General features: G+C 45.9%; 1 protein-coding gene across 1 annotated transcript; it reads left to right on the plus strand.

Moving 5' to 3' along the window:
- The first annotated feature begins 823 nt into the window (after positions 1–823).
- LOC130730377 (uncharacterized) lies at positions 824–2,002 on the plus strand. Its single transcript, XM_057582378.1, has one exon. The coding sequence runs from the start codon at positions 824–826 to the stop codon at positions 2,000–2,002; it is 1,179 nt and encodes a 392-aa protein (XP_057438361.1).
- Positions 2,003–14,002: the final 12,000 nt, after the last annotated feature.

Below are 14,002 nucleotides of genomic sequence, written 5' to 3' on the forward strand. Positions count from 1 at the left end.
TTCCAGGATAGGAAACTTATCGTGGAATTCGTGAGTAACCTTGGTGGTTTGTCTGATGATGATGAAATAAACGACAAACTCAGGATTTGCCCCTGCAGTGCTGAGGACCGCCCCTGGCTTCATAGGGTCGACGGCGATGTGAAGAGATCCCATTTTTTCTTTGTATATGAATATATGTTTGGCGAGCTTGGAGTCAGGCTTCCTTTTTCGCCCTTCGTTCAAACCGTTCTCCGCGATATCAATGCGGCTCCTTGCCAACTCCATCCCAACGCCTGGGCCTTCATCCGGTGCTTCGAGATCTTGTGCGCCGCTGTTGGCACCGCCCCATCTCCCACCAGCTTCTTCTACCTTTATGATGTTGACCCCAAGTCCATCAAAAATAAAGGATGGATCTCTTTGAAGGCCCGAGCCGGCCGTAAATGCCTGAACCCTCACAAGAGTAACGCGAAGTCCTCCTTCGCCCGAAGATATTTCCGCGTGGCGGTTCACCCCGCCTATCCTGAGGCTTTCACCCTTAGGGACGGGACCGCCCTTTTTCCCCTTTACTGGACGGAGAAGCCCAATGGGATCACCGACCCTTCAGAAGAATCGTTGTCTGTCAACGACAAAGCCTTTTTGAATCTCCTCGCCCCGCTTCCTATTCTTGACTGCGCAACAGTCCTTGAGGGCGCTCGCCTCTCAAGGACACCCAAATACTTAGGTCATTTATAGTTTATTTCTATCATCGCCATTTCTCTTTCGTTATTTCATCATCATTTCCTTTCTCACCCCTTATGTTGCTACTAACCCTTCTTTTTTTTATTTATTTATTGTTGCAGAAGATATGAACCTCACCAACGCCGAGCTCTTGAAAGCCCGTGAGAGGAAAATGGCCCGTTTTTCCCCGAAGTTCAACACTGAGGGCGACGGGAAAAAGCGGGGCGGTGCTGAAAACCAAGCCGAGGGCGCTCAGGCCCCCAAGAGGAGGAGATTAGTCAAAGGCTCCTCCGCCGGCTCCTCCAACCCCGACGCTCAACCCACCGCCGCCGCTGTGACCAAAGGCAAGAAAGCTGCCGCCACTGCTGCCATTGCAAGCTCCAAGTCTCCGACTGGCGGGACGAGCCAACTCCCTGCCGCCGAAGCTTCCGCCGCTGCGGCCACTGAGCCTGTCACTGTCACAGCCCCCGATTCTGCTGCCGCTGGTACAGCCACCGCTGCCGCCTCCAAGTCTGCCACTATAGGCGCCACTACCACAAACGCTGACCAGTCGTCAACTGCTGGCATAAACGCCGCCACATGCTCCAACGCTTCCGCCGGGGAGAAAGAAAGAGAAACAGAAAAAGAAAACCCAAAGTCTCCCCCGCGCCAAGTCACACCTCCTAGCCTGCCTCCCACGAACGATGATCGTTCCATGTCTCCCCCGCCTCGCCAAGAAGAAAGACCCTCTCTCGATGCCGCCACTACTTCCGAGGCAGCCCAGATTGAGCAAGCCCCTGGTAACAGAGGTGGTTCTTCTAGCCACTTCAGCATGCTACCCAAAGCCATTGAGCCCTCAGAGTTCTTGCTCACTGGCCTCAACCGTGACGTCATAGAAAAAGAAGTGTTGAGCCAAGGCATTAACGAGATCAAGGAGGAAACCCTTGCCTGTCTTCTACGCGCTGGGTGCATTTTCGCCCACGCGTTTGACAACTTTAACTCCGCAGCTGCTGAAGCTGAACGGTTGAAGGCTGAGAGTGCTCAGCACCAAGAAGCCGCTGCTGCTTGGGAAAAACGCTTCGACAAACTGGTGGCGCAGGCGGGAAAGGAAAAAGTTCACGCTGACAAGTTGATTGGCGCGGCGGGAAACAGGATCGACGAGCTGGAAGACCATCTGAAGCTGATGAAGGAGGAGGCGGACAACCTTGACGCAAGCCTCCAAGCTTGTAAAAAAGAAAAAGATCAAGTAGAGAAGGACTTGGCCGCCAAAGGCGAGGCGCTGCCAAGGAGTCAGAGCTTGAAACATTGGGCGCTGAACTGGAGTTAGCAAAGAAGGCGCTGGCGGAGCAGGAAAAAAAGTCTGCTGAGTCTTTGGCTTTGGTGAAGGCAGATCTGGAGGCGATGCGGGCTACTTCTGAAGAAATCAAGAAGGCGAACAAGGCTCATGGGGCAACCCTCGCCGCGAAAGATGCTGAGATTACTTCCCATCTTGCGAGGATCAAAGAGCTAGAGGGCGAGCTATCAGTGGAGAAAGCTAAGGCCATTGAGGCGAGGGAACAAGCCGCCGACATTGCCTATGACAATCGCGAGCGGGGCTTCTATCTCGCCAAGGACCAGGCTCAACACTTGTTCCCGAATCTTGATTTTAGCGCCATGGGAATAATGAAGGAAATCACCGCTGAAGGACTAGTTGGTCCTGATGATCCTCCTTTGATTGATCAACACCTCTGGACCGCAACTGAAGAGGAGGAAGAAGAGACAAGAGAAGAAGAAGGGAATAATGAATAATGTTACTTTAATTTTTACCTGGCCGTTACTGCCCTCTGTAATGCACTTTTTCTATCATTTCCATGTGTAAATAACCTTTTCGCCATTGCTTTTATATCGCCTTTAAATATTTTGTAAATTTTGTTGAATGATTGCTTTCGCCGTAAATCTTTTTGTCGCCCTTTCGCAAATCGCCGCATTCTTATTGTTAAAAAATTTAAGAATGAATTTCATAGCTAAACGTCCCGACGCACCGGAGTAATAAAATACTCAATCCTCTTGAGTGACCAAGCACTCGCCTTCCACCTTATTCATTCACCGTCCTTATATCCTGCTCTATTTTTCACGCGTCATGTGATTGAATTATACCTAACGATTTCGTGCATTAATTTTAACCAGGGCTCATTGCTTGACATTTCACCGTCAAGACTTTAAACATTTTCCATAAAGGAATAAATGGCCTCCATTCTTGAGGACTTCGCCCGGGGCTTTGCCCGCTCGGGGCTTACAATGCTTGGGTCCCAATGGCCATTTGGGGGTCCCAAGACTTTTGCCTAGTTAACGACGCTCGTCGTATTCTGGCGAGACTTACCCAGCACATCGTTTACGGGACCGGCGATCACATCAGATTTTCCGGGGGGAGATTCCCAGGAGTCAAAGGCCATTTGCGGAATCGCCGCCACCTTCAGGGTTCCAGCAAGCCCCTTTGGGGATCAAGCTTGTCCCACCTAGTGATCGCCGTAATTCTTTACATCGATCGGCAATTCCGATCGTCGGGGAATCCCTGGAATCTTTAGACATGAATTTCATGAATTTTCGTTTTATTGATGGAGTGCCTCGTTAAAAAACTCCTTTCGGAGAAAAAGAGCACGCTTTTATTATGGCGATACATTGGAGAGTTTGTAGACATTTTTTAGAGAAATTAAAGACATCTAACTTTGGAGAATTCATCTTGCTCATCAGAGGTTCTTCCTTGGAGCTTTCCACCTTTCCAGCTTTCTCGTCCACGATCAACTGTAATAATAGCGCAGGCTCAAACCGTTGAATGACCTGGGTAGTCGCCTTCCATCAAGCTCTTCCAGGTGATAGGCCCCTGTACCAAAAACTTTGACAATGTGGTAGGGACCTTCCCAGTTCGGAGTCAACTTGTTTCCTGGGGCTCCTGATCGCCACTTGAGAACCAGATCGCCAACTTGCATATCCCGGACGCGAACCCTGCTGTTGTACTTGGCGGCCACGCGCTGCTTCATCGCCGTTTCTCGAATGTGCGCCTCGTCACGCGTTTCGGACAAAAGATCTAACTCCATCGCCATATTGGCTTGATTCTCGCCTTCGAAATCCGGCTGAGTCCGCCATGTGAAATTGTCAATCTCCACCGGCAACATAGCATCTACCCCATATGTCATTCTAAAGGGAGTTTCTCTTGTAGTAGATTGCTCAGTGGTGTTGTACGACCATAGTACCACTGGGAGTTCATCCAGCCAGGCTCCCTTAGCTTCCTCAAGCCGTCGCCTTAATCCATGCAGAATCACCCTGTTTGCAGATTCTACTTGTCCGTTCATTTGCGGATGCTCCACAAAGGCGAACCTCATCTGTATGCCCATTTCCTTGCAAAATTCCCTTGTCTGGTTGCTTGAAAACTGGGTCCCGTTGTCGGATACGATCGCCCTTGGGATCCCAAACCTGCAAACAATGCGTTTCCAGTAAAAGTTAACTATTTTTGCGGAGGTTATTTTGGCTAGGGGTTCAGCTGCAATCCATTTAGTAAAGTAGTCCACCTGCACTAATATAAACTTCATCTGCGACCTGGCGGTCGGAAACGGTCCTACCAAATCCACACCCCACATGGCGAAAGGCCATGGGGCGCTCATTGTTACCAGTTCCTTTGGCGGTGCCTTGGACAAATCCGCGAACACTTGACATTGTTTACACCGCTTCACAAAGTCCATACAATCCTTTCTGAGGGTGGGCCAGTAGAACCCCGCCCTTAAAACCTTGCAGGCCAAAGACCTTCCCCCGATGTTGCTTGCACACACCCCTTCATGTACCTCAGACATTATCGCCTCATATTTCTCTGGCGACACACACTTTAACAGTGGCGTCGAAAAACCACGGCGATACAAGTGCCCGTCAATGAGAGTATAATGGCTCGCCTCTCGCCGTTGCTCCTTCGTGCACTACTCCACCTCCGCCGGGTCCCGCCAAGATAGATAATATGGGTCCCATCCACGTCGCCCCTCTGTTCACACATGCTATGAGCTCGCCTTCAATGCTGGGGCACGCTAGCGTTTCCTGATTCACACTTTTGTTGTTGCCGGGTTTCCGAGTGCTCGCCAATTTGGCCAACGCGTCCGCTCGCTGATTTTTTGCTCGAGGAACATACTCTACCACAACTTCTCGAAAAAGTGTCATCAAATATCGCACTCGCTCAAGGTATTTGATCATATTGGGATCCTTGACCTGGAAAATTCCCTTCACTTGACTCTCCACCAACTGCGAGTCCGTTCTTATCAACAACCTCCCGATTTTTACTTCAAGTGCCAACTTCAATCCGGCGATGAGAGCTTCATATTTTGCCTGGTTGTTTGTTGCCTTGAACTCAAATTTCAGGGATTGCTCCAATACTAAATCTCCCGGTCCTTCCAACGTTATTCCTGCGCCACTGCCACTGCTATTGGAGGATCCATCTACAAAGAGAGTCCACCGGGTGTCCACTCTTTCAACCAGGTCTGGGGTCAACTCCACCACAAAATCAGCCAGTGACTGTGCGCCAACTGTGCCTCGCTTATCATATTGTAACCCATATTCAGATAATTCAACCGACCAGGCGAGCAATCTACCTGACAAACCCGACTTTTGTAACACCTGTCTCAGAGGCAAATCCGTCCGCACCTTCACTGGAAAGCTCTGAAAATAAGGTCTCAACCGCCGGGCGGTGACAAGGACCGCCAGTGCCGCCTTCTCAATTTTCTGGTATCTGATCTCTGCGCCCTGGAGTGTGTGGCTAACAAAATAAACAATTCGCTGCTCGCAATCTATTTCCTGCAGTATTACAGAACTCAGAGCACTATTACTCACAGCAAAATACAAGTGCAGCGGGTGTCCCTGCATTGGTTTTGACAAGATTGGCGGTGATGACAGGAGTTCCTTGAGGCGACCAAAAGCTTCTTCACACTCCGCCGTCCACTCAAACGCGGCATTTTTCCGAAGACACTTGAAAAAAGGAGAGGATCTATCACCAGACTTAGGAAGAAATCGAGATAAAGCTGCTATTCGCCCTGTTAAACGTTGAACCTCTTTCACATTAGAGGGGCTTTTCATTTGCTGAATCGCCTTGCATTTATCTAGGTTTATCTCTATTCCTCTGGACGTGATCATGAAGCCTAAAAACTTGCCGCCTTGAATACCAAAAGAACATTTCTCCGGGTTAAGGCGAATATTGTGCTTCCTTATCTCGCCAAATGCTTCTTCCAGATCTTGGTGATGGTCCAAACCACGCGCAGATTTGACGATCATATCATCAACATAAACTTCCATATTTCTCCCAACCTGCCCAGCAAAAACCCTATCCATTAATCTTTGGTAGGTCGCCCCAGCATTCTTTAATCCAAACGGCATGGTACGATAGCAATAGTTGACTCTGGCGGTCATGAAAGCTGTTTTGTCCTCATCTGCCGGGTGCATGCGGATTTGATGATAACCAGAGTAAGCATCCATCAAGCTAAGCAGTTCGTTGCCTGAAGCACCATCAACGAGGCTATCAATGCTGGGAAGAGGATAAGAATCCTTTGGGCATGCCTTGTTTAAGTCTGTGTAATCCACGCACATTCGCCATTTTCCATTCGCCTTCTTCACCATCACGACGTTCGCCAACCACGTCGGATGAAGGTATGAAAAACGGTAGAAAGGGGGGGGTTTGAATAACGTTTTCAGTACAAAAACTACCACCTTAAAGATCTTAACAAATCTTTTCGAGAACTAAGTGCAAAAGATAGAGATAGAAAAGCACACAAGGATTTTATCCTGGTTCACTTGATAAATCACTCAAGCTACTCCAGTCCACCCGTTAAGGTGATTTCTTCCTTCTTAGAATGAAGGCAATCCACTAATCAGGTAAGAGTTACAACTGCACTTGAAACCTACAAGTGACTAACAATTACACTGACTTAGCTCACACTAAGATTCACTCTCTTAGTCTTCTCTAGGATCCGATCAACCTTGATCTCCTAAAGGAAAATCAAACAACTGTTTGAGGTTGGTGTTTACAAGGGTTTGCTTCTGAATAAGCTGAGTGTAAACTAAAATAAATTACAAGATGAAAGAAAGCTTAGAATATGTCTTGCGCGTGTGTATTGCTTCTTGTATATGTTTTTCTTCTTCTTATTGTAGCCGCTTCTTTCAATCTTCAGCCTCTATATATACTCCAAGGATTAGGGTTGAGCGTTGCATGGAAATGCTACCGTTGGAGGGCAGTTCTGGAAAATCCAGCTTCTGCTGTGGCTGAGAACGTTAGGTAGGTCGTCAGGAAGGTACACTTGCTTTTGTACTTGGATAGCGACTTGACCTTTTAACCTAGGAGACTTCTGATCAGAGGAATGCTTCGTATTGGAACTTGTGAAGCAGGTTGATCAGAGTCAGAGGGAAAGCACAGATCCTCTGACCATTGTATCTTCTGATTCTGAACTCAGAGGGAAGAACATGGCCTTCAGAGTTTCTTGCTTCTGGACTTCAGAGTTTCCACTATTCAGCTTCTGGATCTTCAGAGTCTTCTACACCATCGGAACATCTGAACCTTCAGTGTTTCTTGGTTGTCAGAACTTCTGGATCATCAGAGCTTCTAGCGACTGAGTCCTCATCAGAGTTTGTATAGCTTCAGATCTTCTGAAGCTTTTCCACTGTTCATACTGAACATGGTGAATGCGAAAGCGTTGCTTGGGTTACCCTTTATACACAGTGCTTCTGATTTGTGTGAAATTGAGTCAGGGTCAGAGCCTGTAAATAGCACACTCAGAAAAACACGTTAGAGTACCACAATTGTTCATATCAAAAGGTTAACTTGTAATCATCAAAACATAGAGTTGTACTACTAGATCAAAACTTGATCTTACAATCTCCCCCTTTTTGATGATGACAAAACTAAGATTTTTGATGAACAATTCTTAAACATTAAACTGAATTCACTCAGAGTTTAGAGATATAGAATAAGACTTATCCTGATGTGAATAGTTTATCTTGCTCATTCTGAATTCAAGTCACTGCTTGATTCTGAGCTTAGCTCCCCCTGAATCTAATACTTGATGAAAACGTTAGTAAAGTCTAGATTCTGAGCTAAATCATATAAGAGTTCAGAGTGAAAAGCTTATGACATAGATGAAAAACGAATAATCAGAGCGCATAAGTGATCAGAGTCATGGACAAGGTATCAGAGTCTTGGGTATCAGAGTCAACTTAGAATCACTTCAGAAGAAGTGAAATGTATTCCTTGTATTTGCCCAGTGACACATCTATGGTCATGAAGGTGGAACTCTTAAAATCTCCAAAAGAAAAATAAGTCACACTAACACATCTTACACATCAAAAACTGGGTTTTACTCCCCCTTTTTGTCATAAGCAAAAAGCTTGGGGTGTGAAAAACTTAGCTTGAAGTACAAGGTACTTCCCCCTTAGAGAAGGTCTAAGTTGAAAGAAAATGAAGACGATGTAAGAATCAGAGTGAGGCGATAATAAATAGAAGAGTTAATGCAAGGGATGAACGTTTACCACCGGTCAAGTGAGGAAATAGAAGGGTCAGTTACCAAGTACTTAACCTCGAGAAACTGTAAGAGCATTAACTTTCAGAGAGAAAGTGAAGCCTATAAAAACGTTGGAGAGAAAGGTAAGCTTCACACTTCGAATAATATTCAGAAAAAAAATGGCATCATACAGAATGGCATTAGAAGAGCTCAGAAGGAAGGCGTTTGAGGAAGATATGTTCCTCAATATTAGGCATCCCGATGGTACAAAGACCATACAAGAGCTGACGAAGACACTGCTTGAAGAAGATCTTGGTCCAGAGATGGAGAAAGATCTGAAGGAGTTCCTCTGCTTCGTGGAAGAGATTCAGGAGCTTTGCCAGCGGGAGCTGAATCTGCTGGAAGAGAAAGAGACTGTGGAAAAGAGACTTAAGACGACAGAAGATAGTCTAGAAAAAGATGATCTGAGCATCAAACTTGGCAACATAGAGTATGCATTGGATCGTCTGGAGAAGGAAAGAGTGGAGCAGCGCCAAGAATGCAGAAGAATGAGGAAGGATCCTCCATTCTAGATATAGGGAATAATGTATGATGGAAAGAATTATGATGTAAACATAGAACAATGATGAATAAAACAGGTTTTGCAAACATATGTGCCACAAATATATATAGATATATGCATATAGAATCACAAATGAACAAATTAAAGTAAGTAAATAAGCAGAGTTTAAATAAAACAACGTTAAATAAAAAGGAAAAGGAAGAAAAAGAAGAGATCCTAAAAACTAAGATTTATCAGTACGGCGCAGAAGTTCCATCATCATGTGCTTCATCTCAATCAGCATGGATTCATGAGTGTCAAGACGTTGTTCCATGATGTCGAGTCTGGATGAGCTTGTCGGAGTAGAGCTGGAAGGAACGTTCTGAGCAGCTTGAGGTTCTGGAATGGAAGCAGAAGCAGCAGGAGTAAACAGAACTGGTGCAAGTCGCTCTGCCTCAGCCTCAGCTTCAAGACGTTCGGCCTCAAGTCTGGCTTGTTCAGCCTGAGCTGCTTCTTGACGGGCAGCTTCTTCTTCTTGTTCTTTCTGTCTCTTGGCTTCTTCAATGGCTTCAAGAAGCTTGGTTCTCTGTTCGAGTTCATGAAGAGCCACCCTCCTAGCAAACCTTTGCTTTGCAGCCTCAATGCTCTGACTTCCCTCTGCATGCAGGAGCTGCAGCATAACGGGAAACTGAGCCACCAGCCAAGTGCTCAAATTGTTCCACTCATCAGCCACATTTTCAGCATTCTCACTGAGGTCAGTCTGACCGTGCACATTGCGGAGCCTCAAGGAGGCTTCATGATTGAAAATATTGATGCACTCAGAGAGAGATGTGGGTTGAAGGTGAGTATAGGGAATGATGGAGAGGTTGGGTGCAGGAGAGGCTGGGTGATTGCTGCTATGAGCTTCAGAGGCACCTTGTGGAGAACCAATGTTAATTATGGGAGCATTGGGTTCAGAGGTTCCACGGTGAGGGTCTGAAGTTTCAACCAGAGGGTGAGGTGATCTAACCGAGGATTGGTTAGATACTGATTGTTCAGGTTCAGGGTCTGGTTGAATTGGCTCTTGTTGGTCAGGGACAGGGTGAGCCTGTTGGACTAAGGGGTCTGCCTCTTGGATAGGATTGGCCAAGATAGGTTCATCTGGGTCAACTAGACGTTCAGGTCTAGGGCCAGGATATTGCCTAGGGCTTGGACAGGTAAGGTAATATTCTTCCAAGGCAGATACCTTCTCTTTCCTAACCTCCATGAATTTTCTAAGTGATTCAGAGGTATTGGAGGGAGGAGAGTCAAAGACATTGATGGGGAAGGATACAGGTGTGAAGGCTGATGAAGAGTCTGTATCCGTGGTTCTGACAGCAGGACGTACTGATGCTCTGGGAGCAGAGTGATCAGACGTTCTGGGTTGTGGTTCTGTTGGTTTGGGTTCTGGTTGGTTGGGGATGATGGGTTCAGAAGTTAATGGGTCGTATGGAATGGTAAGGAGAGAGGTTGGATCTTCTGACCTAGAGGGTTGGTTCTGAAGCAAATTCCAGAGTGGTGCTTCAGTAGGAGAAGGTTGAAAGAATGAAGATCTTGGGGAATGTGGTGGAGAGGTGGTTTGTGCGGCTGGCTGGGATTCATGAATAGGAGTGAGGGGATTTGAAGAGTGTTGGAGTAAGGCAGAAATTGGGAGTGCATCAAATAAATTCAAATCATCATCAGAGGTAAGTGCAGGCTTACTTGTATGTGCTGATGATCGAGTCACTCTGGCAGGAGGTTCAGTCCTTCTGACCTCTGCAGCAGCTGGTTCCACCCGAGTAGGCTTCACCACAATTCTGACTTTCTTCTGCTTCTTCTTTGGAGGACCATCCTCACTATCATCACCATCATCATCATCAGGCTTGCTCTTCGCCGTCTTGACCAGAGGGACATCAGATTCCTCTGAGGATTCGTCCAGAACCATCTTCCTCTTGGTTTTCTTCTTGGGAGGAGAAGGAAACTCTGGAGCTGGTGGAAGTCTGCTGACGAAATCATCAAGGTCAATCTCGAATCCTTGAGCCCTGAGGTCTTCAACATAGCATCTGATGGCTTCAGGATGGTCTGCTTGAGTCCACAGAGGGTAGTCATTCAGAGGCATTCTTCTTCCTCTGATCTCAGAAGATGTGTCCTCATGAGCAGGAGCAATCTTCTTCTGGACCAAACCCATCTTCTTCAGAGAGTTGGCAGTGAAGACATCGCTAACAATTGTGCTCAAATCCTCTGTGCAACCAGCATTGATCAAATCTTGCACCAAGTTGCTTTCAATGAGAAAGTCTGAGATCAGCCTCCCAAAAGGGATATATTTGATGGCTGACTTGATGGAGGAGGTGGTGCGAGACTTCCGGATGCATTCCTTCAAATAGGAGAACAGGAAGTAGGGAAGGCAGATCTTCTCCTTGTCTTGAATGAAGAACAGCATCGCCTTCTGATTGAAGTTGATGTAGTCTGGAGAACTGCCCTTTGGTCGTTGATTGATGCAGTTGAGCAGGATCTTGTGCCAGACCCTGAGTTTGGGTTGAAGGTCCATCACTTTGTAGCTCGTCTTGCCCGGTTTGAAGGTGGTGTACAGGGCCTTGTTGACGATGTCCTTGGTTCTGGGTTTCAGCTTCGATTCCGTCAGTGAGAACCGATACCCATGAGCAGTTTCTGCACCTAGCAGATTCACGAATGACTTCTCCGTGATGATGATCTTCCTACCCAGTATGTAAGAGACCACCTGAGTGTCATCACAATCAGCGTGCTTCCAGAATTCCTTTACCAGCTTCTCATACACCGGTCCTCGAAGTCGATTGAAGTAGTTTCCCCAACCTTGAGCTTGGACTTCAGGACGGAGATCAAACCCATTTGCAGCCAAGTTGTCGAGGTTGAATCTCCATTCTGCAAGGACTTGGAGTTCCTCAGGAGGAAATACACAGTGAACGGCACAGCCCCGTTCTGCAATAGGAACAATCTCCTCTTGAGCTTGAGCTTGTTCTTGTGCTGGGTTCTCAGAGCCCCGTTGACCCGTTGCCAACCCGACTACCATGTGAGGGAACTGAGGTGCATCTGCAGTAGATCTTCTGGTTTGTCTCACCATTTTGAAGAGGTTGAAGGTTTGAGGTAGAAGATGAAGTTTGAAGGATGAAGAGAGATCGAGAGAGAAATCACGAAGGAGGCGGTTTTGAAAAGCAGGGAGTGCGAGAGTGAAAACCGGAAGTGAGAGAGAACGTGTGTGTATAGTGGGTTTTATCAAATAACCGTTGTTGATTCAAAAAGCACTTTGAGATCAACGGTTGAAAATTAAAGATAGACGGTAACAGTAAAATACACAATCACACACAGAAGATAAGCATATCTACACGCAATCACAACAGACTGTCACACGGGCACAAGGAACTATGCATCAGAAATTCTGACGCACGTGTTGTTGTCTCAGCTTCAGAGTCAGTACCAGTGGGCACACACACTCTGATTGAGTTACCTTCTGGACTAGACATCTTCTGATCAAGAAGTATCATAGTCAGAGGTTCTGATCTATCTTCACTCTGGACAAAAGTCCATGTTTAGATTTTTCAGAATAAAATTAAATCTATCTTCAGCTAAGGGCTTTGTAAAGATATCTGCCCATTGATGGTCAGTATCAACAAACTTCAGAAGAAGTACGCCCTTCTGCACATAATCTCTAATGAAGTGATACTTTACCTCAATGTGCTTTGCCCTTGAATGCAAGATAGGATTCTTGCTCAACGAAATTGCAGCAGTGTTATCACAATAGATTGGGATATTGCTCTCAAGGATCTGATAATCCTCCAGCTGATGTTTCATCCAGAGCATCTGAGTGCTGCATATTGCTGCTGAGATATATTCTGCCTCTGCAGTTGATAGAGCAATGGTTGATTGCCTCTTGCTTGCCCATGAGACTAGATTGCTTCCCAGAAATTGACAATTTCCAGAAGTACTTTTTCTCTCTGTTCTATCTCCAGCATAATCAGCATCACAATAACCTGAAAGCTTATACTCTGATGTTTTCTTATACATCAAGCCAAGGTTAGTGGTGCCTTTCAGATACCTTAGGATCCTCTTAACAGCAGTTAAGTGGGTTTCCCTTGGATCTGATTGGAAACGAGCACATAAATGAACACTAAATAATATGTCTGGCCTAGATGCAGTTAAGTACAGAAGTGAACCTATCATGCCACGATAGAGCTTCTGACATACTTTACCACTTATATCTTCTTTTTCCAGAATGCATGTTGGATGCATTGGAGTCTTGGCCACTGTAGATTCCAGCATATTGAACTTCTTCAGAAGTTCTTTAGTGTACTTGCTCTGATGGATATATGTTCCTTCTGGTGTTTGATCAACTTGTATTCCCAGAAAGTACTTTAATTCTCCCATCATACTCATCTCAAATTCAGCCTGCATCATCTCAGAAAATTCTTTGCATAGAGATTGATTAGCAGAACCAAATATAATATCATCAACATAAATTTGCACAATTAAGATATCATCTTTATAAGTCTTGCAAAAGAGAGTTGTATCTACTTTACCCCTTACAAACTCATTCTCCAGAAGGAATGAGCTAAGTCTCTCATACCATGCTCTGGGAGCTTGCTTCAGACCGTAGAGTGGATTTCTTCAATTTGAACACATGGTCTGGTTTCTTTTCATCTTCAAAACCTGGGGGTTGATGAACATAGACTTCCTCTGAGATATAACCATTTAGGAAGGCACTCTTTACGTCCATCTGATGTAGAACTATGTTGTGATTTACTGAGAAAGAAATCAATAGTCTGATTGCCTCCAGTCTTGCTAACTGGAGCAAATGTTTCAGTGTAGTCTATTCCTTCTGCTGGCTGTAGCCTTGAGCAACTAGCCTTGCCTTGTTTCTGACTACATCTCCTTTCTCATTTAGCTTGTTTCTGAATACCCATTTCGTTCCAATAACATGGACATTCTCAGGCTTCTTCACTAAGCTCCAAACATCGTTCTTGGAGAATTGATTCAATTCTTCTTCCATGGCCAGAATCCAATCCTTGTCCTGAAGAGCTTCATCTATGGACTTGGGTTCAATTAAGGACACCAATCCTTTCAGACTCAGCAAGGTCTCTTCAGAGGGTCTGAAGGCAGATCTGGTTCTGACTGGTTCATCTTTGTTTGCCCAGAATCAATTCCTTAGGATGAGCTGCAGTGATTCTGCTCTTCTTCAGAGTTTGTGAGTTAGAGGGACCAGCTTCTTCCTCTGGTTCATCTTCCTCTGGCTCAACTTCCTCTGGAGCTTTGCCTTTGT

This window comes from Lotus japonicus, chromosome 1 (genome assembly GCF_012489685.1).
Source record: "Lotus japonicus ecotype B-129 chromosome 1, LjGifu_v1.2".
NCBI lineage: Eukaryota > Viridiplantae > Streptophyta > Magnoliopsida > Fabales > Fabaceae > Lotus > Lotus japonicus.

Coding starts and splice junctions, on each gene's coding strand:
- LOC130730377 (XM_057582378.1), top strand. CDS start 824: ATGAACCTCACCAACGCCGAGCTCTTGAAAGCCCGTGAGAGGAAAATG.